At 40.6% G+C, this 26,144-nt stretch overlaps 1 protein-coding gene across 1 annotated transcript in view; it reads left to right on the top strand.

The window, feature by feature from the left end:
* LOC121511364 overlaps window positions 1-26,144 on the top strand; it is a 76,619-nt gene that overhangs the window by 36,573 nt on the left and 13,902 nt on the right. The window contains exons 2-13 of the mRNA XM_041790012.1: window positions 9,943-10,043; window positions 10,299-10,422; window positions 13,197-13,246; window positions 18,988-19,093; window positions 19,664-19,822; window positions 19,899-20,016; window positions 20,100-20,161; window positions 22,708-22,833; window positions 22,914-23,008; window positions 23,094-23,252; window positions 23,329-23,525; window positions 25,557-25,686. Of these exons, the coding sequence (XP_041645946.1) occupies window positions 10,020-10,043; window positions 10,299-10,422; window positions 13,197-13,246; window positions 18,988-19,093; window positions 19,664-19,822; window positions 19,899-20,016; window positions 20,100-20,161; window positions 22,708-22,833; window positions 22,914-23,008; window positions 23,094-23,252; window positions 23,329-23,525; window positions 25,557-25,686 (1,350 nt within the window). The 5' untranslated portion in view covers window positions 9,943-10,019. The remainder of the gene's footprint in view (window positions 1-9,942; window positions 10,044-10,298; window positions 10,423-13,196; window positions 13,247-18,987; window positions 19,094-19,663; window positions 19,823-19,898; window positions 20,017-20,099; window positions 20,162-22,707; window positions 22,834-22,913; window positions 23,009-23,093; window positions 23,253-23,328; window positions 23,526-25,556; window positions 25,687-26,144) is intronic.

Here is a 26,144-nt window from a genome sequence, read left to right as displayed (position 1 = left end):
CTCCTCTGGGAGCTGCAGAAGTTCCCCTTTGTTAGATTCCCTTTTTAGCCTTTGTGTTTGTATTCCCAGTGCATGGCCGGGCAGGCGGTTCCCAGGTTTTGGGTTCCTGTGACTCAGCATGCTCTCCTCCCTCGCTCGTCTCTCAAAGAGCTTCATTTCTTTTCAAACTGGAGGAGGACAATACTACTGGAAACGATAAGCATCGCCTCTGCCTATCCATTACATAAATGTGCTGAAAAGTTCAGAATCTGAAGCTTTGCTTGGTCATTAATCCTGTGTGAGTGTCTGTGTGTGAATGCTTGTCAAAGTGTGTCACGCTCCAAACCTTGACCGCTCAGTGCGTGCACGTATGCTACGACCATGAATGGGCAGAAATGATCTCAAGATTTCAAAATGAGGTGCAGCTTCTGCAGATTTTCTTTGACAAACATAAAACAGCTCAAATTAGAGGAGAAATGCACCATAACTCTTACGGGTCAAGCAAAATGTAGGCTAGAGACAGTACAAAAATGATCAATTTACATAAATATGCATGTCAGTTATTTAGTTTCAGTATTGAACATATTACATATTGCCAATACTACATGATTATGATTATGCTTTACACCCTAACTTAGTGGAAACTATGAGTTTGCATCTATGCAGTTGATGCAGGATTGCATAACTGCAGTTTTGGTCATTGCTGCTTCCAAAAACCTGTTTTTGCTGAGGCTGTCTTACCCACAGTTTCCACATAGGACGACTGCCCTGTGCACTGAAGCGCCACAGGTTTGGCCCGACTGAAGGCGAGCAACCTTGCCCACTGGAAGCGTGGCATGCAGCCCTGATCACCAAGCAGAAATCACGGGAGAACTGGGTCATATCAACAGCGGACTAGTCTACTTTTTGGGGTTAATTTATCATCCTTTCCGGTACAAGTCTATGACATTATTGCTTCCACCATTGGGTGAATACATTAGGAAGTTAAAAGGTTAATGTTTGCTTGAAGGATCTGTGGTTTTATGTAATATTCTTTGGTTTGATTTCTTTTCCTTGTCAATGGCACCGTTGTAGCTTTGTGACCCACTGACCTCTCGTTGACCCTTTGCTCTCACTGCAGGATGAGACCTAATGTTGATATTATGATGATTTGCAACTGGGAGTCTGTGCGTTGTGTTGTATTTTGAATGAACCGGATATTCTACGTTTGTTACTTCCTTTTTGGAGCTTTCTGATTGACAGGTATTGATGTGGTTTGGCAGCGGCCAGCGCTGAAAATAGACCTGCAGCGTACCTCGAACAAAGCGGAGTGAATTGGCACTCCAGGCACGTGCCGCTGCCTCTCTGGAGCGCCGACTGTGGAACTGCTCCGATTGACTGGAAAGGGAGCGATTTGCTCCGCTGTACAATTTGCCTTTGGATCACGGTGTGGTCGTTGTATGTAGAAATTGGAGGTCAGTGTTAAATAGCTCTAAATGTCTCAGTGACCAAAATTCCTTTTATGTCCTGGCAAAAGGTTCCCCTGGTTTTGGTCACTAGACTTAGTACTTGTCTCATTATGACCCCAGGGTTCAAACAGCCTCATTATGTTGTACATCTTTGCAAATGAATACTGTTGAGCATCATCAGGACCACTGCAGGGAAACCTTAACTTGAATAGTCATCTCTCTAATATTGTTTCTGTAGTAACTATAGATCTGTCCATTTTGCCCCCCACACAGCAGAAGTTTGCAAAGCAAATCAGATTTTTTCTGGTTTATGATTGCATGTCTCTGCCGTCTGAAGTTTGGTGGCACCCCCAGAGGAGGCCCGTCTCACACTTACCGCTGCATGAGAGGTTAGATTTTTAGCCAGAGCCCAAGACAGGCCTGAAGTGGCCAGGGGCCCATAGCCCGATCAGGCAAGGATCCTGCCCCTTCTCTTGCCCAGGTCAGGTTGGACATAGCTTAATTTTTGTCTATTTTTCTTGTAATAATTTGAGTAAAACTCCCTCAGTGCAGACCCTCTGCACATATTCAAGGATCCAGGTCCACTGTTTTTTTTTTTTTACTTAAAGTAGAAAGTCTTCTCAAAAAAGAAACAGGAGATTACCAATGGATTATTTCTAAACATTATATCACTTTTTTCTTTGTCTATGACATAATGAGTGTGAAAAGCTGTTCAAAAGTGGCACTGCCAGCCTGCTCCACGCCACAAGAACACAGTGAAACTGTACAGTTTTGCACGGGAGGAAGAGGAAAAAGCAAATACTTCAATTTATCATCTGCCCTCACATCTCCCTGCAAACCTCAGCTTTTACTCCCTCAAGTATGAACTAAACATGCTTTAAGACTCTTGAAATGCGAGGATGTTAAAACAGTCAGTTACTCCATGAAGGACAGCAGGAGGATGGTAAACTGCAAGAAAAAGCACATGAACGAGGAAAATATGACAGCTGTTGCTGAGAAGTTGTTGAGGGCAGGAGCAGACTGTCTCAAGCTCTTTGCAGATGATGTTAAGCAGCAGCAGGGGGTTCCATCAGAGGTCAGGAGGGATTTCTTCATTAAAAACTCTACCATCAAAGTCATATTTTGAGTTGTTTATAACTATGACAAACTGTCCAAGTGAGGAAAAAACATATTCTTTATTCTTATCTACTTTTGTGTCCCTAAAGTGGTGAAATATTCACGCATAAAAGGGAGAGCCTATGCTAGTTAGGGTCTTCCAGTCTGCAGCGCCCTCCCTGACCATCTGATGGTGCCGCAGACAGTTGAGAGGACCTTTCTTCATTCAGAAAATATATCAATAACTCTTTTTGTCAGTTAGACATAATATATTACTATCATGCGGTGGTAAAAAACACTGTAAAACCGAGGTTGTGAATGCTGACAGTGCAAAAATAGCAGCAAAGACACAAGCCCTTAATGCTAAACTTCCGCTTCGATGCCAGCATAAGGCCAGCAGGTTCTGAGACCGAAAACTACAAGTGATGGATGTTTGAAAACGGTTTTAAAAAGCCATTCCTTCTTTGGCTATTTTTACAACTTAAAAGCATAAAAACAGGTGTTTACATCTGTGTTTTATTTTTATGTTTTTTGCTCTCCATGTGGGTTGGTTTTATCCATACAACCAATTCCACAACAAATGTCCTTTGGTTTGAAACTTAACTGTAATACGGTCGTCAGGAATGACACCACACAGCTCTCACGGTTCTCTTAGTCCTAATTAAGCCGTCCCAGCCTGGGAACGGCATCCATCCCTTTAGTTTCTGTTGATTTCACCCTTTAAGGAAACATCAGCCTGTGTCTCTTAGCCTGCCCCAAATGTTCCTGTCCTTTGTTTTGATTGGCCTTTTCCGGGTAGACACCAGACTGTGTGAAGTCTGACCATGGCTGTGGTGTGGTGGGTGTTTTGGTAGCTATAATTTTTTTCTCCGTCTTCCCATGCATCCCACGGTTTGAAAGAAGTCACATGGACAGACTGGAAGAGATTTTCTCAGGGACACGCTGTTGTGTCTGAGGTCGGCTGGTACACGTCTTCACATTTAACCCTTAGTGATGAATATTAGTCACGCTCAAGCTGCTAAGAGCAAAAAATGCACTTTTCATACAGTCGCTATAAAATATTACACATTCATATGTTATTCTACTTTCATTCAGCCCATTTTTTCACCTTCAAAGGGCCTTTTTTGAAAGATTTTAACCCTTTGAAAGACTTTTTTTGTCATGATGCCATCATCAGTGAAAAAAAGAAAGAGAAATGAATTATTTTCAAAATGCTACATGTAAAGTATTTTCTTGTGTTGAATGAGTACAGCCTGAGATATGTTGATTATTAGCAGCAGCATTGATTTTTATGCATTTTTATTTTTTGTGCAATGTCAAATACCGACTCTTAAACTGCAAAAAAGTGCAAAAAATGCCTTTTTCATAAGGTGCTGAGTAAAAAATATAACACAATAATATTTTATTCTACTTCCGTTCAGCCACGTTTCATCTACAACTGAACAAATTATTGTTATCAAATATTCATTATTTTTAAAATATTTTAACCCTTTGAATGACATTTTTTGTCATGATGCCACCATGTTTTTGTGTGAAAAAACAAACAAACAAACAAACAAACAAAAAAAAAACATAAAAAAAATAATTTTCAAAATGTTCCGTGCAAAGTTATTTTTTGTGTTGAATTATTACAGCCTGGGATATGTCAATGATCAGTAGCAACACTGATTTTTATGCATTTTCAAGTTTTTGTGCAGTGTCAAATTCTGACTCTTAAACTGCTAAATACCAAAAATGTGCTTTCATACTGTAGCTACAGAAAATATTTTATATTAATGTTTTATTCTACTTCCTTGAGACATTTTTTTCCACCTACAACTGACCAAATAATTCATATCAAATATTCATTGTTGAAAAAAAAAAAAAATTTACCATTTGAATGCCGTTTTTTGTTTTTTTTGATTAAAAAAAAAAAAAACAAAAAAAAACAAAACAAAAACACTACCACTCAAAAGTTTAGGAACACTGGCAAATTTCTTTGTTTTCCAAAGAGAAACATTTTCACGTTTCACAAACAGTTACCAGCAACGGTCAGCCCTCTGCACCAGTCTCCTAGCATGGCTGCTAATCCAAGTTAATCATGTTGCACAGCTAAAAACCATTTTACTGATTAGGGAGCAAAAAGACTGGACACTGGAAGACTGGAAAAAGGTGCTGTGCACAGATGAGTCCAAGTTAGAGGTCTTTGGATCAAACAGACGAACATTAGTGAGATGCAGAACAAATGAAAAGATGCATGAAGAGTGCTGAAAACCATCAGTCAGGGAGGTAGAGGCAGCATGATGTCTTGGGGGCTTTAGAGGAGGTAGAATAGGAGATTTGTAAAAAGTGGAGGGGACCTTGAGGAGTGAAAGCTATCACAAGATTTTGCAGTGCCATGCCATACCCTGTGGACAGCACTTACTTGGTGCCAATCTCATCCTACAATGGGATAATGACCCACAACACACCTCCAAAATGTCTATGAAATAGTTAAAGGATAAGCCAGAATTCTGACTGTAATGGAGCGGCCAGCACGGTCTTCAGATCTGTACCCTGTTGAGCTGTTGTGAGAGCAGTTTAACTGTATTGTACGGAGAAAGACTCCATCAAGCCAATCCATCTTGTAGGAGATTCTCCAGGAAGCGTGGGGATAAATCTCATCAGATTAGCTTGAAAACTGACAGCCAGAATGCCTAAGGTCTGCACAGCTGCAAAAGGTGTCTTTTTATGAAGACTAAGTTCAAAATTTTAATTAAAATCATTATTTCCAACTCCGACAATGTCAGCATGTCCAGTTCATTTGCTGTATTTTCTATTCAGACTAATTTCATGAGTTTTTCATGGAAAACAAGCAAAAATTCCAATCCTAGCTCTTAGCAGTAGTGTATGTGACATGCAAAATGAATTATTTTTTGTGTTGAATTATTGCAACCTGGTATTTGTCAATGATTAGTCACAACATTAATTTGTATGCATCATAATTTGTTTTGCATGCTTAGCATGTTTTTTCTCCATATGCCAAACATGGTCAAAATGATGCCATTTGGTGGAGAGTAGTAAAAATGATCAATTCCAAGGCAAATGCCCAGATTGACACCCAGATATAATAAAATGCACGTATTATGTTCTAATGGAAGTGAGATCAAAAACTGCAGTTTAAATGGGTTTCAAAGGGGCATTTTTTGTTTTTAACAGCTTGAGTGTAACTCTTGCTTGTAAACTGTGTATTTTAGACATACTGTAGGAGCTGAGCTGGGAATAAAATATCAAATACAAATGTACAATCTTGCCAAAATTCACACCATGCATATTCAAAAAATGAAGAATGAAAAGTGTGTAAAATGCACTCAGCCTCCCATAAAGGTAAACCAACAATCATTGCTTTCCACACTTGGTTTTGCAAGAAAAGATTGTTTCGAGTTTTCGTAGCTGCAGACTTTATGATCCACTGACTTATGGCTGGGCACTTACAAACAAAAACTTTCCTATTTATGGTCATCTATGTTTTCTATTTTGTTGCTTTGGTATGGAGCAGGTTGTTGTATCATTTGTGTTTTTACCAGAATCATATCAAAGTTTAGATCTCAGGTTTTAACAACCAATTGATATTTCTTTACAGAAAAAAAAGATATATGATGCGTGCCACCGTTCAGGTAAAAAAATGTGAAGAAAGATAATTTTGGTCCAGATTACCCAGCCCTTCTCGGATTCAGAGGCCAGGTGATGAACAGGGTGCCAGCTTGCCCCCTCCTCCCTCCTCGTACTTCACTGTCTCTCCAGGACCCAGACAGGATTCCTCTGCTGACACACATAAACCAATTACACCATCTTATCTGATTCTGCCTCCATCTAAACCTCCATCCATGTCAAACCGGCCTTTCAGAATCAGGCCCCTGAAATGAAAAACATGTGTTTAAGAAATTAGGAGGCATTTTTTTGTCGGGTTCTGTTTTCTAAAACTGCAAAGGTATAAAATAGTTAAAACTAAAAATGGCAAACATTCCTGTACATAAAATCACAGCCTTGTATTCCCTGAGAAAGCAGAGCCTAGCTTAATGTCATATTCTCAGCCTCATTTGTCTTGCTTATTATGATAGCAGAAAAAAATCTGCTCACTGACCAAGTGACTTTTGGAAAACGAGAGAATATGGGCATTCTGTGGGAAAGAACTCAGCTTGTCAGAGAAGAATGCCATCGACCAGACGGACTTTAGTGTGTCTAAAAGGTTTCCAAGGAACCCAATCCAGCGGCGTTTCATATCAGCAGTAAACTCCAAATAGACCTGGTGACCCGTACGCCAGAAAAAGACCGACCATCGAAGGAGAGGATAGCCTTAAAAGGCCGAAAACAAGGAATTCAGCTCTGAGCTTGGTTTTCAAAGACTGTTACACTCTAGAAGATCTGCTAGTCTTACATAATTTTAAAACTGTGGGAGACCGCAGACTGATTTTTGACATTATAGTCCTCAAACTCACTTACTGGATGATTCAGCCAAACCGGAGACCACACACCTGCTGCTTGTGGTAACCATTTCAAAGTGTGATTGAGACTGGATCATGTTTATGGTCAAAGCTACTGTAGCATATACCATAAGTTCATGTAGCTCTGGGACCTGTGCCGAAACCAATGCTTGGAGTCAATGTGCACCTCCAAGTTGAAACGATACCAACCCCCAAGCCCTGATTTTGGTCCACGTATTAATACTGATGACTGTCAGTCTCTGAAGATGTCTGCAGGAAAATTGCATATACTCTTTATTGAGATAAAAGGCTGAGGACAGCAATGTAGTCAAATTGACTTGCTGGAATTTCCTCATCCATGTCTCCCTCAGTGGCTGAATGAGTGCAACAAACTTCCATATTCTTCTCTGATGTCCCTTTCTTTTCTTCTTTGCAGTAACTAAAGTTTAATCAGTTTCTGATCAATATTTATCAGCTCTAGCTTTGACACTCGGATTGAGTTGCCATGCTTTTCTGCACATAAACAGGGAACTGGTAACCTGGCACGCCAGATGGATTTGTTTTACACATCCATCTTGTAAACCTCCCATAGACAGTGTTTGGGAAAGGGCAGAGCCTTTTAAAAAAACTGAGAGGATGATTGGATGAATGCTCTGTGTGCCACATCTTAACCAGCAATTTCCACATAGGACGACTGTGCAGCGCGCCGAAGTGCTGCGGGTTTGGTCAGACCGAAGGCAAACGACCTCGCCCACTGGAAACAAGTCTAGAGCTCTGTGCTTCGGCGCACAGCCCTGTTTAGCAGGAAGAGATCATGGGAGGACTACGAGTTCATGCAGGAATAGTACATCAACAGTGGACTATTTTACCTTTTGAGGTTAATTTATCATCCTTTCCAGTATAAGTCCATGATATTATTACTTTCACCATTGGGTGAGTACATTCGGAAGTTAAAAGCTTAATGTTTGCTTAAAGAATCAGTGGTTTTATGCAAAAACACGTGACGTTGTAGTCGCTAACGAGGAGTAAATCCATAGAGAACTGCATAATGCAAACCACAGCAACTGTGACTTCTTTGTTCTTCTTTTAACGAAGTTCTGATATATCTTACGCCATTGCACTGGCCTCTTGCCGTACCTGAAAGTACGGCCCTCTGCGCTGATTGGTCCTGTCACTTTCTAACTGGGTCTAAACTGTTCTGTTTGCAAGATGTATTCGCCAGTGAGAAACACGGAAACGGGCAAATCCATCTGCTTTGCAAGGTTAGGGAGCTGGTATATAACTGCAAAGTCAAGGTGCATCAGGATGGAGTATTGCAGTGTGATGTGGAGACTCCAATTCACCAGAACGTAGCACTCACAGCAGTGGAGACCACGGATGCAAAGCTGTGACGTTTACTCGATGCAGAAGCATAAACCAGACATCGATGGGGAATCTCAGCGAACCTTCAAAAGTAAAACAAATATGGAGGATGATACACACCGTCTGCTTCTTTGGCTTGTATTCCAGATTTTAAAGACACTTGTGTTGCTGCCTGACTGAACACGCCAGATGGACTGTTTCATACACCATATGGCAGACGTGTTTGGCCACCTGACTTTTACACAGACAGGGACTGCAATGAAATTCTGTTCAAATACATGTACATTAGTATTAAGTTGGCCTGCTTCTGCAGCTTTGACAGCCTCCACTCTTTTTGGAAGGCTTTCCACAAGGTTCTGTGTGGGAATTTGTTCCCATTCATTCTGTAGAGCATTTATGAGGTCAGACACTGATGTTGGACCAGAAGGCCTGGCTTGCAATCTCCCTTCCAGTTCATCCCAAAGGTGCTTGATGGAGTTGAGGTCAGGGTTCTGTGCAGGCCATTCAAGATCATCCAAACCAAACTCATCAAACCATGTCTTTATAGTCCTTGTTTGGTGCTCTGGGACACAGTTGTGGAATGGAAAAGGGCCTTCCCAAAGTGCTGCCACACAGCTGGAGGCTTTGCATTGTCCAAAATGTCTTGGTATGCTGAAGCATTAAGACTGGCCTTCACTGGAGATGGTGACCAATATACAGACCAAAAATTATAGACCTGATGGTGTGAGGGGGGTAAATGTTTAAACCTGTTTTGAGGAAAAAAACTAAATTTCAGAGGAGAAAGGGGGAGCTGTTACAAAGTAATGATATTAATGCATAAATCTGTTTAGATGTATTTAGGATCAATGTGCGATCATTATTGTTAAGTTTGGTGATGACTGACTCAAGCATTGTAGAATCAAAATAGTTGGCACGCTTTAAAAATTCATGATAAAAGGTGTTCCAACTTTGGGCCCTGATTACAGCCCTGCCCTGTGGTGAGAACTCATAAATAACACAGCTTAAAATGTCCATCTTGCGAGGAATTAGCATGAAAAGTCTGGAGACAATCAGATAAAATCTGTAGTTGGAGATCCTTCAGATATGACAGCAGGGATGATGCCCAAAACAGCCAAAAATGGCAGAAATGTCACGTTTAATTGTTTGTAGTGCACTGCCTGTACATTTTCGAGGGTGGTCTTGAGAGACTTTTCTTTGTCTATTTATGATACATATGTGTACCAATTTTCATGCATGTTGCTTTATCCCAGTCTCCTATTTCACGTTTGGGGTCCTACAGTAGGGTATTCGCTCTGAGATTGGTGCTAGGGCCCTAAATATTATTAACACACTATTATCGGCAGTTTGTAAAACAAGCTAACAATCATTGTGAGTGAGGAAAGTGAATGCAAATCAAGGAACTCATGGTGTCCAAAACTCCTGGTACCTTGTCATTTCCCTTTTGTCGGTCATCCATGTAAACACAGGGCACAGGAAGGAAAGTAGGAAAAGAATGGCAGGTGAAAAGTTGTGTCATGCTGCAGGCTGCCAAGATACTGAAAGAGGAATCAGTGGAATAAAGCTGTTGCCATGTGGACACAGTTTAAGTTAAGCCTTTTTATGTGTTTCATTTGTAGATGACCTAAGCAGCAGAGATGTGAGCTGTGCAGATGTGCTGAAAGCTGATCTTTGTCTCCGTTCTCACGCCGCCATCATGGACACATTCACTCACCAACGGGTAAGAAGTGCACATTCAGAATTTTCTCATGATCTCTTCATACAGTAAATCACATGCCATATCCAAGGCCCACACATGCAGCCTTAATGTACTTAAAGGTATCCACTCCACATTCCTGTACGAGCTGCTTTATCTGATTTAGACTGGGACTGTTTCGAACATCTCATGAAGCTGAAAATACTTGCTGGCTGCAAATTGATTAGATTGGTCTGGCTTTTCTGTCTAATTTTAACTCAAACTTGTATTACGTGACAGGGGCTGATAACTCGCTCCTGCAGTCTCGATGACAGACTGACCAGGAGCGCCACTTTTCACGCTTTCACTGAAAATGCTGGCCAAAACGAGGAGGAGGAGCCACAACAACGCCGCATTACTGTTGGTGAGTGTGGTATTATTACGTGATGTACAGAGAGTGTTTAAACCTAAAAATGTAGACTCTGTAGCCTGTATTGTTTTGCCCACTATTTCTATATAGCTTTCTCTTTGGCTTGTGGTTTCCAACCTTTTCTCCTTGGAACCCCTCTCTAACTTGTTTCTAAGAAACCTGAGCATCTCCCCAGCCCACCTGGGGTCCCTTTTGGAGTTTGGACCCCAGTTTGGGAAGCAGAGTCTTAGGCTCTGCCCACACTGAGATGAAAACCATATATTTCCGTTTCATTTTGAAAAGGTTTTCTGTAAAGATGGGATCATTTCAGGAAACATCCGCATGAGCAAAGAACCACTAAAAACGACTGTAAAGGCTGTAGTATATATGCCAAGCCTGTACGTGGCGCTGTAACGCTGCCATGGAAATGCACCAAAAGAGGGAAGAAGATCACAGAAAACTGGCACAAACTTTCTTCCTTTCTGCCCTCCTAGTTGTTCTCTGTGTTGGATTTAAGAACATATGGTGTATGTGTTCCACGGTGGTGGTAAAGGAGCATCAGATTTTGCTGTAAAAGACATAACAAGCTCAGTAGCTTCCATCAAAGCATTCTGAAGACATTGTGTTGACTTTCGGTCTATATGACCTCTAAAACCTATCCATCCATTTTCTTCCGCTTATCTGAGGTTGCAGTGGCAACAGGCGAAGTAAGTCAACCCTGAAATCCCTCTCCCTGGCAATGTTTTCCAGGCTCTCCTAAGAGTTTCTGAGGTGTTCCCAGGCCAGATGGGATATATAATCTGTTTGGGGTCTCCTACAAGTTGGACACCTGGAAGACCTCCACAGGGAGGTGACCAGGAGGCATCCTGATCAGATGCTAGAACCACCTCACCTGGCTGCTTTCCATGTGAAGGAACAGCGGCTCTACTTTGAGATCCCCCTGCATGCCTGAGCTCCTCACCCTCTCTCTAAAACTGAGCCGAGAGACCCTCCTAAGAAATCTAATTTCGATTGCTTGTACCTCTTGATCTCCTTCTTCGGTCATCACCCAGAGCTCATGATCATAGGTGAGGGTTGGGATATAGATGGACCAGTAAATTGACAGCATTACCTTCTAGCTCATGCCCCTATTTGCCACAACAGTACAGTAAAGCGGCTGCAAAACTGCCTGTTAATCTGACGGTCCATTCTACCCCCACCAAGAATCCAAGATATTTGAACTCCTTCACTTGGGGCAAAGACTCACTCCCCACCCTAAGGGAGAAATTCAATGTCTTCCTCCAAAATTTAGTCTAAATTAAAATCATGGCATCTTTCTTGAGATATTGTGTTGACAAGCATGGGATGCACAAAAGCCCCATGACTTTGAGTTTTGACTGGTCACCTTAAATGTCTCAGGCTTAAGTCAGAGTGAACATTTGTCCAAAGTCTGAAGAGAATCTAATGCATTCTGGAGATGCTAGGTCCTTTTCATTTCACATTTTGGTATCCTTCCTTCCTCCATTCGCATCTTTCCTTGTGTCTTAACTCACCTCCAAACCAATCACATTGTGCCTTTGGTAAGAAAGACTGTTGCAGAGTATAGACTGGTGTTTCCTCAGTCAGGAACCTCCTCTCTCCTCCATCCTCGTCTCCTCCAGGTGCATTTAAGGAATTGGAAGACTCTTCATCATGGTGGAGGGAGAATGATTTCTGGGTCAGTTGGGGAGAGAGGAGGTGAGGATGGACAAAACTATGTAACAAGAAGCACCCACTGTGTTAGCAAAATGGCCAAAAGCAGAGGTTGGTCATAAGGCTAAACTACGTTGACCTTTAGCTTATGACCTCCTGACCTTGCAAAGCAGATGGATATGCAGATTTCCTTGTTTCTCACTGGCGAATCCATCTTGCAAAGCTTCCGTATGAACTGTTTGGGCCCAGTTAGAAAGTGACAGGACCAATCAGCGACAAGGGGCAGTCGTTTCAGGCATGGCGGAGTCGGGACGTAAGCAAGCAGCAACAAGAGGCCGGTGCAATTATGAAGGAAGAGATTAGCGTGGATGCTGCTAAAGCGCTAGTTTTATTAGAACTTGACAACATTTCTACATTAAAAGACGAACAGCAGTGAGCTGTTTTCTTTTCAAAAACAACAAAAGTCCTGTACTGACATGTCTACAGTCACCACGGTTCGTGTTATTCCTTGGTAGCTGCACACGCACACCTCGGTCGCGGCTACGATGTCACGTGTTTTGTTGCTCTGATTGGCCCTGTAAAAATGTGACAGACATAACATTTATCCAGTCACACTCCGAGTTTTTTTTCAAATCCTCTGCCCTTTCCCAAACGCTTAGTATTGAAGGTTTTCCACATGGATGTGTGAAACACATCCATCTGGCGTGTCAGGTTAATGACCTCCATCATGTAAAAAGTTCATCCTTGAGTCAGCAGGAGTGTTTGTGTAAAGTTTTAAGAACATTTCTAAGAGCATTATTGAGGTTTTGGGTTCACTCACACAGGGTGCACCCATGCCGTAAGGCCTTGACCTTGAAAATGAAATGATTTAGTAAGTCAGAGTTGACATTCTGCAAAGGTTGATGCAATTTTTGAAAGCATTCTGGAGAATCATGGTCAAAAGAATGGGGGATGGACAACCACAAAGCATAGTGCCAGAGCGCTCTCGCTGGTGTGGAGGCGTAACAAAACTGTTCTTATCATGCATAATGTGTTAAAGATACCAGATCATGGATTCAGAATCATTTTCATCCTCAGGCTTCAGATAATAAATCCTCTTTCCTCTTTTTTCCTTGCAGCATCGTATCTGCCTCGGTCCGCGGATCAGAATGGAAACTTCTCCGAGAAGGTACTGTAAACCATCAAAGCCTTCAGGGTGGCATCGCACACAGCCCAGAGCTGCTGCAATTACTGAATCTACTCTGTTTATATTTCCCAGCTCACTTGAACCGTCAAAGCAATGAGTCTGCAAATAGTCTCTGGATTTTAGTCTGTGCTTCCAGGATTTGCCAAGCAAGATTTCTAGTATCCTTAGTGATCCATGTGTGAGCTGAAACACAAAACGGAAAAGTGTTTTTAAAGGTAAATTGCTCACGTCCTGCATCTATTATCTCCATGATTATCCAGCAATCCATCAAAAACATACGAGTGATCCGTGCAGCGTGTATCTAATGTGCTCTTCAACCTCACACTGGGACCCAGAACTAGACAAATTGGCAGAACCTGTGGAACAATTCTCTGGTTTTGGTGAATTATTATAAAACAGGCTTTATTTTAAAAGTCTCTGAGTTTAAACATAATCAGACATCTCGTATCGTTCATCTAATCACTGCACTGTCAGGTTTTTAAGCCTCGTCTTGCAGCTCTTTTTCTCCTGTGAAGACCATAAACAGAGATTTTGTGACTAATGCAAAGCTGTCATAGAACCCTGTGTTTAAATTCTTAACTAAGCCAACATTCCTCTGTCTTTCTTAAACATTTGTTTACAGTTAAACACAGAAAGGCATTATTACTCAGTAAGCGTGATAATGAGCTCAGTCATCCATACTCTTAATAAATCACTGACACAGACAATGATCAAGTGCTGACGAGTTAAACCGTGTTTTGTCTTGATGTCTGGACTCTTTTTAAAGAGGTTTTCACATGCACTTTAGGACTGATTCATCCATGTGTCACCCACAGTTTGCAATTCCCAACACTGACAGGCTTTACGGATTGAGACAAATCCAACTCATTAAGTTTTTTAACTCTTCACATCTTTAAATAACAGTTTGAAGGGTGTCATTGGATGACTCAATGTTTTAGGCTCATTTCTCATCACTTGTAAGAATCATCCCTCCTGAAATTATTCAAACACATTAACCCTTAAAGACCAGTGGCGGCTTCTCAATGAGGGCGCTCTCCACAAAGAGAGGACAGACCTTAATATCATTGAATAGATTTGCTTTAAATATCAACAAATTTATATGAATATAGATAAACTCTATCATGCATAATATAATCTATTAAGAGATTCAAATGTGTAGTGTGCAATAAATCAGTAGATCACAAACATTCCACGCGTTTGCTTTACTTTCTGTTCACTCATTTCCTGTCGACAGGCGCCACCGGGTGGCAGCAGAGAGATATGCTTCGTAATTTCAGACACACAGAGGAAGTCATGCACCGTGGCAGTACATTTCTGACTTTCTGCCAGAAACCGCACCTGCGTTCGTTGTCTGTCTCATGGAGAGATGCTAGGAAGACAGTAAGCAAAATACAATAAGAAACTTCAGTTGAGTGTTTAAGAATAAGGCGTTTAGAGGAGGACACTGGAGGAGAAACTTAGAATTAAAGAGCTTGGACCTGACCGGCCAGATGTCAGGATGAAGCAACAAAGCTGTGACACAGGGAGAAAGTCCACTGATGGCATATTAGATTAATAATAATAAGTAAGTAAATCAATAAATAATAGTTTTGTGTGTTTAAACATTTTTGCTGTGTTCAGATCTTGCATTAATATTTTTACTCATCCAGTCACTACTGAAGCACTGACTACTGTCACCTTATGTCTTTGGTAAATGTCCACATTTAGAGTAAATATTCAGTTAGCACTTTAACATGATACTGTCATGTATTGAGTTGATAATGTGTGATAAGTTAAAAATTTAAGATGACTGTGATAAGAGTTAGTTACTTGTGGCTACTGATGACCCTTATTGTAGACATTTTATATTAAATTATATGTTATATTATATATTATATGTAACATTATATCATATTTATACTATTTGTTAGTGTTGTAGTACTTGAGACTGGTCTTGGTCTTGTCTCGGACTCGAGAGCATTTTTACTCGGTCTTGTCTCAGTCTCGGACTGACCGGACTCGGGATTTTGCATCAAGACCGGTTGAGACCAGCACGGATCTGCTATTCTTCGACTTCATTAATGTGATAATAGTGAGAAGCACTTGCTAAAACAACAAATAGCTTCAATTCCTGTGTAGTTTCACCCCCCTCCCTGTGATGACTGCTACCTTCCCGGTATTGTGACTGAGGGACACACCCCCCTGCACACAAGCAGGAGTGAGAGGTGGGAGGCGACAGAAGGACAAGACTATGAGCTAGGATGGCCCGAGACAGTTTTATTCTTCATGTGTGCAGATAAATACTAAAAGTGCTCCCAAACTTTACAAGTCCTGTTTGTTAAAATATTAACCCAGTGTAGAAATCAGTGCCAGAATCGACAGAATTGAAGTTTATTAGCGAACTATATGACCTGAAAGATGGAAAATATGGTGTGTTCAGGTAACCTCAGTAAACTAGACGACTTTATCCTTTCTGTTAAGATATGTTCAAATGTCCCATAAAAGATAGGAAAATTTAGTTTTGACAGGAAACATCAATAAATGCAGCTTTGAATATGAGGAAATTGTATTTGAGTGATATAGAATAGATGTTACAGACTAAATAATGACATTTTAGCTCAAACACAACTCAGTTTTTACAGCTTCTATTGTCATTATTTATCCTCATTTTGTCTTTACTCCAATCTATAGAAAAGTATCGTTAGTGGTATCAATAATGATTTGGATCAATAAAGAGTATCAATAACAGTATCAGTTTCAGTAAAAATTAACAATCCCCATCCCTCATCATGATGAGACCCCACTGTGCAGGTTTTGGTCACCAAATGCTGCAGTCTCTTATGTTTCTTAGATACAACCAAACTTTTCTTTAAATCTTCATTTCCCATTAAAAGAAATGGGGCTTTTGAGGACACGTTTTGTGGTCTTTAGCAACCATACCTCTGTTTGTTTGCTCATGATGGTGAGCCTGGATTTCTGAGTGTTTTTTTTACTGTTTTTTTTTTCCTTGGCTGGGAATATGATATTATTTTTAGTTGAATTGATCCTGATTTTTTAATGTTGTAATTTGACTTAAAACAGCTGCTGTCAGCTCACTGATTGTTTACCTCCTTGGAAATCTTTTTGAGTGCCTTATGTGTCAGACACCTGCAAAAACTCAGACATCAGTCCATCTTATTTCTAGTCAGAAATACCTCTGAACACTTACTTTAGGCCTCATTCACCTTACAAATCTAGAGAAAAATCTCATTTTAAGATATTTCAAATAATTCTGGACTTGTCAGTGGCTTTAAAATACATACAAGGATTTCATTTTTACAAGAAGTTAGTTTAAAAAAAAATAAGATTTGAAATTTTGCATGTTGTGCTTAGGCAGACACCTTGTCTGTCAGATTTATTAAAAATAAAACTAAAATTGAAGAGAGGACGCTCTTTAACTGTTCAACCTTGGCATGCTTTTTAAAACGGATTTTTATGGTCTTGGTCTTGTCTCGGTCTCGGTTCACAAAAGTCTTGGTCTTGTCTTGGTCTCGGTGCACTCTGCTCTTGGGCAAGTCTTGGTCTCGGGTAGTGTGGTCTTGAGTAAAACACAACTATTTGTTCACCAACCAAACAAATGCAGATGTAAAAAAGTCATAATAATATGACTTGACTCTCGCTGTAGTAACATCTTTTGATGTACCTTACATACATATCAAACTGGGATTTTGTTGTAGCCCCCACTGAAAAAAAAAATGCACCAGCCGCCACTGTTAAAGACCCTGTAAAGTGAAAATGAATCTGTGTTTAGGTTTGTTGTATGACAGCTCACTGTGTTATGAACCACCAGGCCAAATTTAAGTCAGATAAAACATCTCTAAGTTTATAAAATGAAGCTTCAGAATCATGAAAAATGAGGCAGTGAAATCTGCTCCAGGATGATGTGGGCATGTCTGCTGAATGAGCTGAAGCCACGCCCACTTAGGAGACAATTTTAAAAATGCTACAATCTGAACTGAAGAAAGCGCTCACGCCATTAACCTGCCTCTTGACCTTCTTTTTTTTCCCCTAGAAGAAGAAACAAAATCAGTTTTCTGACTCAAATCTCTGTTATGATGCTTTAAACCAGTGGTTCTCAACTGGTGGGTCAGGAGAAAATAGTGGGTCACGGAGCATTTTTCAGTGAGTCGCAACTATTTTTTGGAAAAAAAGAAATGGTGGCAAGAGTCCTGAAGTCCTTCTTGGGCATGCATCGATGCCTTTTATTACCTCCTCCAAGGTGGTTATGTGATCAGGTGGGTTTGTTCGTTTGTTTGTTTGTTTGTTAGTAACACAACTCAAAAAGTCATGGACAGATTTTCAGCAAATTTTCAGGAAATGTCAGAAATGGCATAAGGAAGAACTGATTAGATTTTGGGACTGATCTGGATCACCGTCTGGATCCAGGAATTTTTTAAAGGAGTCTTTTCTATTGGGAGATTGGGCTAATGGCGGAGGTCTGCGCTGTTACCACTTCAAACCAGGAGATGGCGGACATGAGTAACTTCAATCCCAGCAGCAATGGTGGGTGTGTTTCTATTCAAAGTTTTGGAGTTTATAGAGTTTGAAAGACGCACGCCCGTTCGAGGAGACGAGTCGGAGCATAGCAGAGAGAAAAACAGTGAATTGTAATGAGAATACTCTCAATGCTGGGAGGAATAGAGGAATATTCACCCTCTGCCATGACTTCCGGTCATCCAGTGTGACCATGGGTGAGACTGTCAGTGCATCTGTTGGCACCTTTTCTAGTTTTACCCTGTTTTACTGTGAAATTGTGTAAATTTAAATGTTTGATCAATATTACATCTAAGTTATATCCTCCTCTTGCAATACATGGCTACTTTTCCCCTGATAATTAAGTAATTTTACAAGTGCTCTGGAAAATTGGCACAGACTAACACATAAGGGAGTATACTTTGTCAGTTTTGTCCCTTTTATTTTTTATATCAGGTGTTTTGGTCTAATCATGCTCAAAACTGCAACATATCAATTAACTAAACTTGCTTTGTTGAAATGGGTCGTGATCTGTCGTAAGACAGGCTGGTGTGTCCTGAGCCTGGATCAGTTGAGAACCACCTCATTTGAATGATCCATAGACCACTGTGGCTGATAGATTTGGCAAATTTACCTCACAATGACCAAAAAAACAGCATTTAACTGACTGTTAACTTTCAAGAAAGGCCGTGACAGCTAACAACAGACTGGACTAGGATGAACTGATCTGTGACTTTTTATTGTAGTGTTAGAGGGGCAGGGTCATTCCCTACTGTGGGCTTGTGACATCATAAGCCCATATGTTTGCCCCGCCCACATGAAAACCAGCTAGGAAAGAGGTGAAAAACTTTCTAAGAGAATAAATCCAACCCTCAGTCACATGTAGATCTCAGTGTTTTCACATGTTTTCAGCAACCATATTCCAGCATATCTAGAGTGTTAAGACAAAAACTTTGGACTTCACTTTACAGGTTCTTTAAAAAGACATGAACTTCACTAGATTTTGGGGGACCTCTATAGTGTTGACATCTTAGTATGTTTTATTAGCTGTTGGTGAGGACTAGTTTGCTTGTAAACTGTGTGGCACACTTAAGCTTCATAGTCTTAAACAAACCATGCCACCAACAGAAACAAGGACAACTATCTGATGACTAGAGTCCTGTTTCACTTCCTGACATAGTTCCAGTGAAGCTTGTATCCTGGTATCATCTGTAACCTCTGCTTCTATCCAGAACGCCAACAAGCAGGAAGCCAAGTCTCTGCAGGAGATGAACACAGAAGAAGTCTGTCAGTGGTTCAGTAGCGTTGGCCTGCAGAAATGTGTCCCCTTCATCAAAGGTGAGGCTAATTCTTCACTGTACCGTCTCCTTCCTCAGGTCTGCAGTTGGCAGAGTCAAACATTTTAATGAACATCAATAAGGTACGATAAGAAACCAGTTTAATATGTTTGGGTTCAGACGTAGCCAATCTGATTATCCTCACCACAAATCAAATCGAGCTTTTTTATGATTGTCATTAAGGTTTTACTGTCAGTGGGAACAAGTTCATTAAGTTGAAAGCAACCAGAAACATGACCTCACTAGCTATCTACAGCAATAAAAAGGTGTATGCAATAATAAACTGATCCATCTCTGACAACAAATAATGCCATTGTTTTTGGTTTACACACTAAATGCCTCATACACTGCCAGAGTGATGCAATTCTAAGGTATGCTCTGTTATACGGAGCATATCAAGTACAAGGTTTAGGATCCACACAGCATTAACAGGCCACTTTTAGCAGCTTTTCCCCCTCATTATGTAAACTTCATAAATGAAACAAAAAAAGCAGTTATATGTTGTAGATTAAAGATCTTTTCTAAGGCGAAAACACTAATTTTCATCTGCGTGTTGGTGCATCTCTCTCAGAAGCCAAACTAAGCGGAGCAGACGTCGCCTCGGTGGATTTGGACGTTCTGGACGTGCTCCATATCTCCACACTGGAGGACAGAGAGCTTCTGCTGTCGGCCATTTATAACCAGCTGCACCCACCGAGCTCCATCAGCCAGAGGCTCGACTCTCTGCTGGGTAATTTCTCCATCATCTCAACAGGGTTCTTAAACTTCTCCAGGACAGTTTGCATCAAATATGCATCTTTTTCCAGAATCTTTAGGTCCTGATAATGTCGAGGCATTCACGGCGACTTTAGTGTCAATGAGCAAGTCCAAGTCTTCTCCTCATGTCAGCTGTCTGAGCATGAACCGACGCTCACTCAAGCTCAGGTAAAGTCGCTCAAATTGACAAATAAACAATGCAGAAATGAACAAAAAAAAAAACAATATTTTAATGTCTTTCTCCACCATAGAAGCAACAGCCAAAACTACAGCACACAGAGGAATTCCCAGCTGATAGAGATCACTATTAATGGTGAGTAACTAAGCAAACATATGTGTTATGAACATTACATCAAGGATACAAAAATTAAAATGAATCCATTCAATTTATGTAGTGCAGGACACACAAACCTAGAGAGCCTGATAGAATGGTGCAATGCTGTGAAGAAGTACAACCCCCTTTCTTATTTTTAAAGTTTTTTTTGCATATTTGTCAAACTTAAATGTTTCAGATTTTTAAAACAAATTTTGATATTAGACAAAGATCAGCCGAGTAAACACAAAATGCAGTTTTTAAATGACGATTTCATTAATAAAGGGATAAAGGCCATCCAGACCTACCTGGCCCTGTGTGAAAAAAATAACTGCCCCCTAAACCTGATAATGTGCTTATTTATGCAAATCTGAATGTGCAACTAAAGGGCGTTTACACACTTAATTTTTTTAAGTTTGCTTAAAGACCTTGTAAAGTGAAAATAAATCTGTATTTAGGTTTACTGTATGATAGATTACTGTGTTATGAACCCCCAGGCCAAATTTCAGTCAAATGAAACATCTCTAAGTTTATAAAATTAAGCTTCAGAATCATGACAAATGAGGCGGTACTCAGGTGAAACACCATCCTCTCAAATTTAAAAAAGTTACACTCTGAATGTTGAACTTATGATCAGAGTGCAGCTAACTGGCTCTGTGCCAGAGGAAAGACAAAGTCTGTTTTCTGGCTCAAATCTCTGTTCTGATGCTTTAAATGATCCATAGACCACTGTGGCTGATAGATTTGGTAAATTTACCTCATAATGAACAGAAAAACAGCATTTAACTGACTGTTAACTTTCAATAAAAGCAGTGACATCAGGGAACAACAGACAGGACTGAGATGAACTGCTCTGTGATTTTATATTGTAGTGTTAGAGGGGTGGGGTCATTTCCCACTGTGGGCTCGTGACATCACCAGCCCACATATTGGCCCTGCCCACATGAAACCAAGCCGGAGAAGAGGTGAAAAACTTTCTAACAGTCTAAATCCAGAATTCAGTCACATGTATATCTCGGTGTTTCTCATGTTTACAGCAACCATATTCCAACATATCTAGCAGTGTTGCCAACTTAGCAACTTTGTCACTATATTTAGCGAGTTTTCAGACCCTTCCAGCGACCCTTTTCAAAAAAGCGACAAAATCTAGGGACTTTTTCTGGTGTTACTGGAGACTTTAGGAGACTCTGATGTGAAAGCACATATCGTTGTTGCTCCTCTCAGTGAGCAGCAGGTGCTGCTGTGGGCCCCTCCCTGTCCCAAAGCACTCACAGGCAGCCCAGTCGCCCAGTCGCCCAGTCCAGCAGTGCCTCTCAGCTGCAGTCGGTGTAGGAGATGTTCACGCCTCCATGACCAGACTGCAGATTAATCGCACTGTGAAGGCGCCTTGACAATTTTTTCTATTGTCCCTTTTCGGTCCATTTAGCTGGTTGATGAAGGCTTTTAAGTGGACCATAAGGTTTAAAACTAACCAAATGTAAGAAAAGTAAACTTCTAAGAAAAATAGAATAATAAAATTAAAATTAAAATTAAAATTAAAGTCATTCTGCCAAAGTATCTCTTGAGCCATATTTGCCAGTCTCAAGCCCAAATAAAGGAGGAAGGTTGGTTGGAATTGTGACGTTATAAAAACAAGAATCGACAGAAGCAGGTTCATTTGTAGTTCGACCCACCTTAAGGGTCTTTTTACTCACTTTTTGTCTCTCTCATGATGTTTCTCATACAGTGTCCATTACAATTAAATGCATACACACAATTATGCAAATTAGGTGATGACGTCATTTAGCGACTTCTGGCGACTTTCAGGACAGCCAATAGCTACTTTCCTCACTGAGGTGTTGGCAACACTGATATCTGGTGTGTTAAGACAAAACTTTGGATTTCACTTCACAGGGTCTTGTTTTCAGTCAAGTGAGCGAACAGCAAGATGAGCCTTTGTGTTCTTTTTGCTCAGCAGTGGTTTTGGCCTTGGAACTCTCCCATGATGCTATTTTTCCTCAGCCTCTTTTTTTATTGTTAATCATGAACTCTGACCTTAACTGAGTCAAGTGAGGCCTGCAGGTCTTTAGATGTTGTTCTGGGTTCTTTTGTGGCCCCCTAGATGAGTCATCGATGAGTTCTTGGAGTCTTTTTTGTAGGCCAGCCACTCCTGGGAAAGTTCACCGCTGTTCGAAGTTTTCTCCATTTGTGGATAATGGCTCTCACTGTGGTTGGCTGGAGTCCCAAATCCTCAGAAATGGCATTATAAACCTTTCCAGACCGATGTCAATGATTTTATTTCTCATCTGTTCTTTTTACTTTGAGGGCACTATGATGTGTTGCTTTTTAAGATCTTCTAGCTCAGTGGTTTTCAACTTTCCTTTTTGCCCAAGGCACACACCTAAGTTAAAGCCAAAATTTCAAGGCATACCAAATCCATATCTTTACAAAATAGCCTATTTAAAACATGTAATGGTACAATAAGCATATAGTGTTAGTTTGAGTGAAAGTGTGCTGAATAATTCTAGTTTCTTTCATAATTTTTATTGCTGTATGATGTGTTGCAGCGTCAGAGCGGATAGTTCATCTCAGAACTCCAAAGGAAACAACAGTTGGAAAAATCATGGATTCATGTCTCAAAATGTTGGGAATGACAGAAGACAAGAGCCTCTTCATACTGAAAGAAAAGCAAGGTAATGCCACACAATGCTCAGCACATCACAAAACCTCCATCACAAAAAACTGGCTTTTAAAAACTTTATGTTCTGTTAAGATTCCCCAGAGGAGCTTCCACTGGATCAGCAGATTGGGAGTCTTCTTACTTCAACAGCAGAAAACGGACAGATGGAGCTTCACCTGAGCAAAATGGTGACATTGTTTTGTCAATATTCATACATTAATTACCAGGAGATAAAACACTAAAAATGATTAGCTAAATACTTTTGCATCATAGGAAAAGTCAGCCACCACTCAACAAGAAAACTCAGAAGTTAACAGCTCTAACGAGAATGGCAGTGTGAACAAAAATGTCCAAGTGAGCCAGCCGGCAAAAGAGGAGAGAATCAAAGAGCTGAACCAGCAAGTGGATTCACTCCAGAACGTCATCCTCCAGGTCTCTATCTGGCTTTACTGATGGATTTATTCGGTTAACAGGAGCAGCTTCAAACCAATCTTTTCATCCCTAATAGGTGCAGGAGCTCCACCACGGCCTGGTGGCGTTCTGCTCAGAGTTAAAGAACATGGATGGAGACGTGAACGTGGACAGACTCGGCTCTGCGGAGCTGAAGCAGAGGCTGGAGCTGGTAAAAAGCCGACTGATGGAGAAGAGGCAGAGTCTGCAGATGCTCAGAGATGACATGAACAACTCTGCGGCTCACAAGAAGAAGTAGGACTGTCTATGTGAAGCTTTTTCAACAATGCATTAAACTTGCTGCATCTTCTCAATATAAAAAAGCTTCAGAGACTTCAGAATGCTTTTGATCTGAATGTTGAAATGCAGCATTCCCACCTAATGGTGTCCTCATGCACCTTTTTTAAATTAATGTTGATATTTCAGTGCGAAAATTCCACATACTGTATCTTTAAGAGTGGTTTCACATTACAGGCTTTCGCCAAGATCTAGGTACACTTGACCTCTAAAGTCTGGTTCATATGATCAGTGTTCACAAGTCTGCTTTAGGAGGCATGACTCATGTATACTGGGGAACTGTACATAGGAGTTGTAAACACAACTGTACCCAAGTAGTGTGTACTCACTAGTGTGCAGAGTAGCAAAGTTGATTCTAAATGTCTCCTGTCTCATCAAAAATAGTCTTCTCCATGCAGAACTGGCCCATGTCATCCTCTGGGATGCACGGTAGATGTGGAAGTAGGAAGAGGGTCTTCATTGGTGTCTTAACCCTCAGATCCTACTATGTCTGTTTTGAGGACATTCATCATTTTTATCATTATTTTGAGTTGATAGTCACATTTTTATAGATTGAGGCATCAAATTCGGCCAAAGTGATTTTTCTTCATATCTATAAAAGTGTCCGCTATAGAACTCGATTGACGCGAAATAGCTGCTTCCATCCTTGTTTGTCCACAATCTGGACAATAGACTTCCATTAAATCACGTTTTTTGACTGTGTCTATGGCACCAAAACAACATTTAGCAACCTTTTCTATGCAGTCAGTCAATCACCAGGGCTCTAAATTTCACCATTCCACAGTGACCCATCAGATAGTGCCAGCCCACCATTTTAACCCCTTCGGCAACGCGCATGCAGGATTTCCTCCATGGACTCAGAGTGTTTGAAGCACTATTTCACCCACTAAAGATCATCAGAATTTAATGAACTGATTCATGCCACTAGATATGGATGTCTGAGAGTGGGCTACATGTGTAAGGAAAGGTTTGTGTGCTCCTACGTGTGTGCTTGGGTGCTAATCTGTGTCTATGTTTACAACTGGACATCCTGGAAGTGGAGTGTTTACAGTCGAAAATGTTACTTCGGGGTTCTGCAGACTGGGACTAAGAAAGGGGGGTATTTGGACGATTTCAACTTTGCCCTCACTTCATAGCAAGTGGATGGACATGCATGAGGATGCACGGGTCCTTTCCATCAATAGGAGAGAATATATAATATCTCAAATAAGCAGTAAATTTATATATGCGTGTAATGACCGTAATCAAGGCCACATTTTGGTTAGAGGTGGAAATGTGCGTGTTCGTGATTCATATCCTACATATATCCTCTGATTTTTCATGCCTGTACATAAAATAAACCTAACATGAACAAATGCATTCACTTGCATATGATTAAAAAAAAAAATTGGCATGTTTTTCGCTCCGATAGACTCATCTGTTTAGCATGGACGCTATCTCACTGAATCCAAGTCATAGGCATAGTGTACAATAACTGGCATAAAAAGGGTGTAACATTGATTTTTTTTTTTTTTTTTTTTTTTTTTTAGTGGTCAGGGTTGAAGTTGTTGAAGAGATTCTAGGCAGTGAAAGTTAAAAAAATGTTGAAAAATGATTATTTTATTAACAGCTTTCTGTATGTCCAGAATATTGACAAACAAGGACAGACGGAGCAAAAAATTACAAGGGAGCGAGGGGTAAAAATAATAATGAAAAAACTTCCATATTAACAGGATGGACTCCACTGTCCACATGGAGCATAAACAAATCAGACCGGGGGGGTGTAACTGCACCCATGCACAGTTCAAAACTACTGTGCTGAGCAGAAAAGTTTGCCCTTGCACATGAAAGTGTGTAATACATTCATTTAACTTCAGTAAAACTTTAGAAGTTAAATTTCATCTTAATGACACATTTCCAGAGTAATGTGTCCGTCCTGATGGCATAATGGGAATCTAAATTCTGTGTGTATTTGTCATGTATCAAAGTATTTCCTTTTCACCCTTTCAGACAGCTGGATGTTCGTCTCCTGGAGAAGATGAAGCTGAACTGTCAGGTGTTCAAGGAGGAAATTTCCATTGTTCATCTTACCCGGCAGGTGGCTCACCTCCAGAATGCTCTACAAGAAAGCCACGCTAAGGTACTGTTGATTGATCTGAGACTGCTTACAACTTTAAAAATGATCTGCATTTGGTGCCATTCAATCAAAAAGTTGCTGGTTTGGAGTTCAGTCAGTGTTATTATTATTTACATGCACTATTTTCTATATCGTACATGATAATCTGTATCGGCCCATACTTAAACCAAGATACAGGAAATTTATTTTAGGGAGAAAATAGCTGTTCGGATGGCTAATTTTTGACAGTAAACACAGGGATTCACCCCTAACAAAACCAGCTATTTATGGAACACTGAAATCAAAGTTCTGCTGATTAAACCAGAGTCATGTTGGATTGTTTTCGGGGATTTATGCATTGGTGAAAAGCTTTCTCCCTCATCTTTAACCTCAAATTTCCACATCCAACAGCTGCTCTGCAATCTGCTGGGGAATCACACTGCAGTGCAAATCACAGAGATACACTATATTGCCAAAAGTAT

This window comes from Cheilinus undulatus, linkage group 6 (assembly GCF_018320785.1).
Source record: "Cheilinus undulatus linkage group 6, ASM1832078v1, whole genome shotgun sequence".
NCBI classification, from domain to species: Eukaryota; Metazoa; Chordata; class Actinopteri; order Labriformes; family Labridae; genus Cheilinus; species Cheilinus undulatus.
This window is presented reverse-complemented; position numbering and strand designations above follow the sequence as displayed.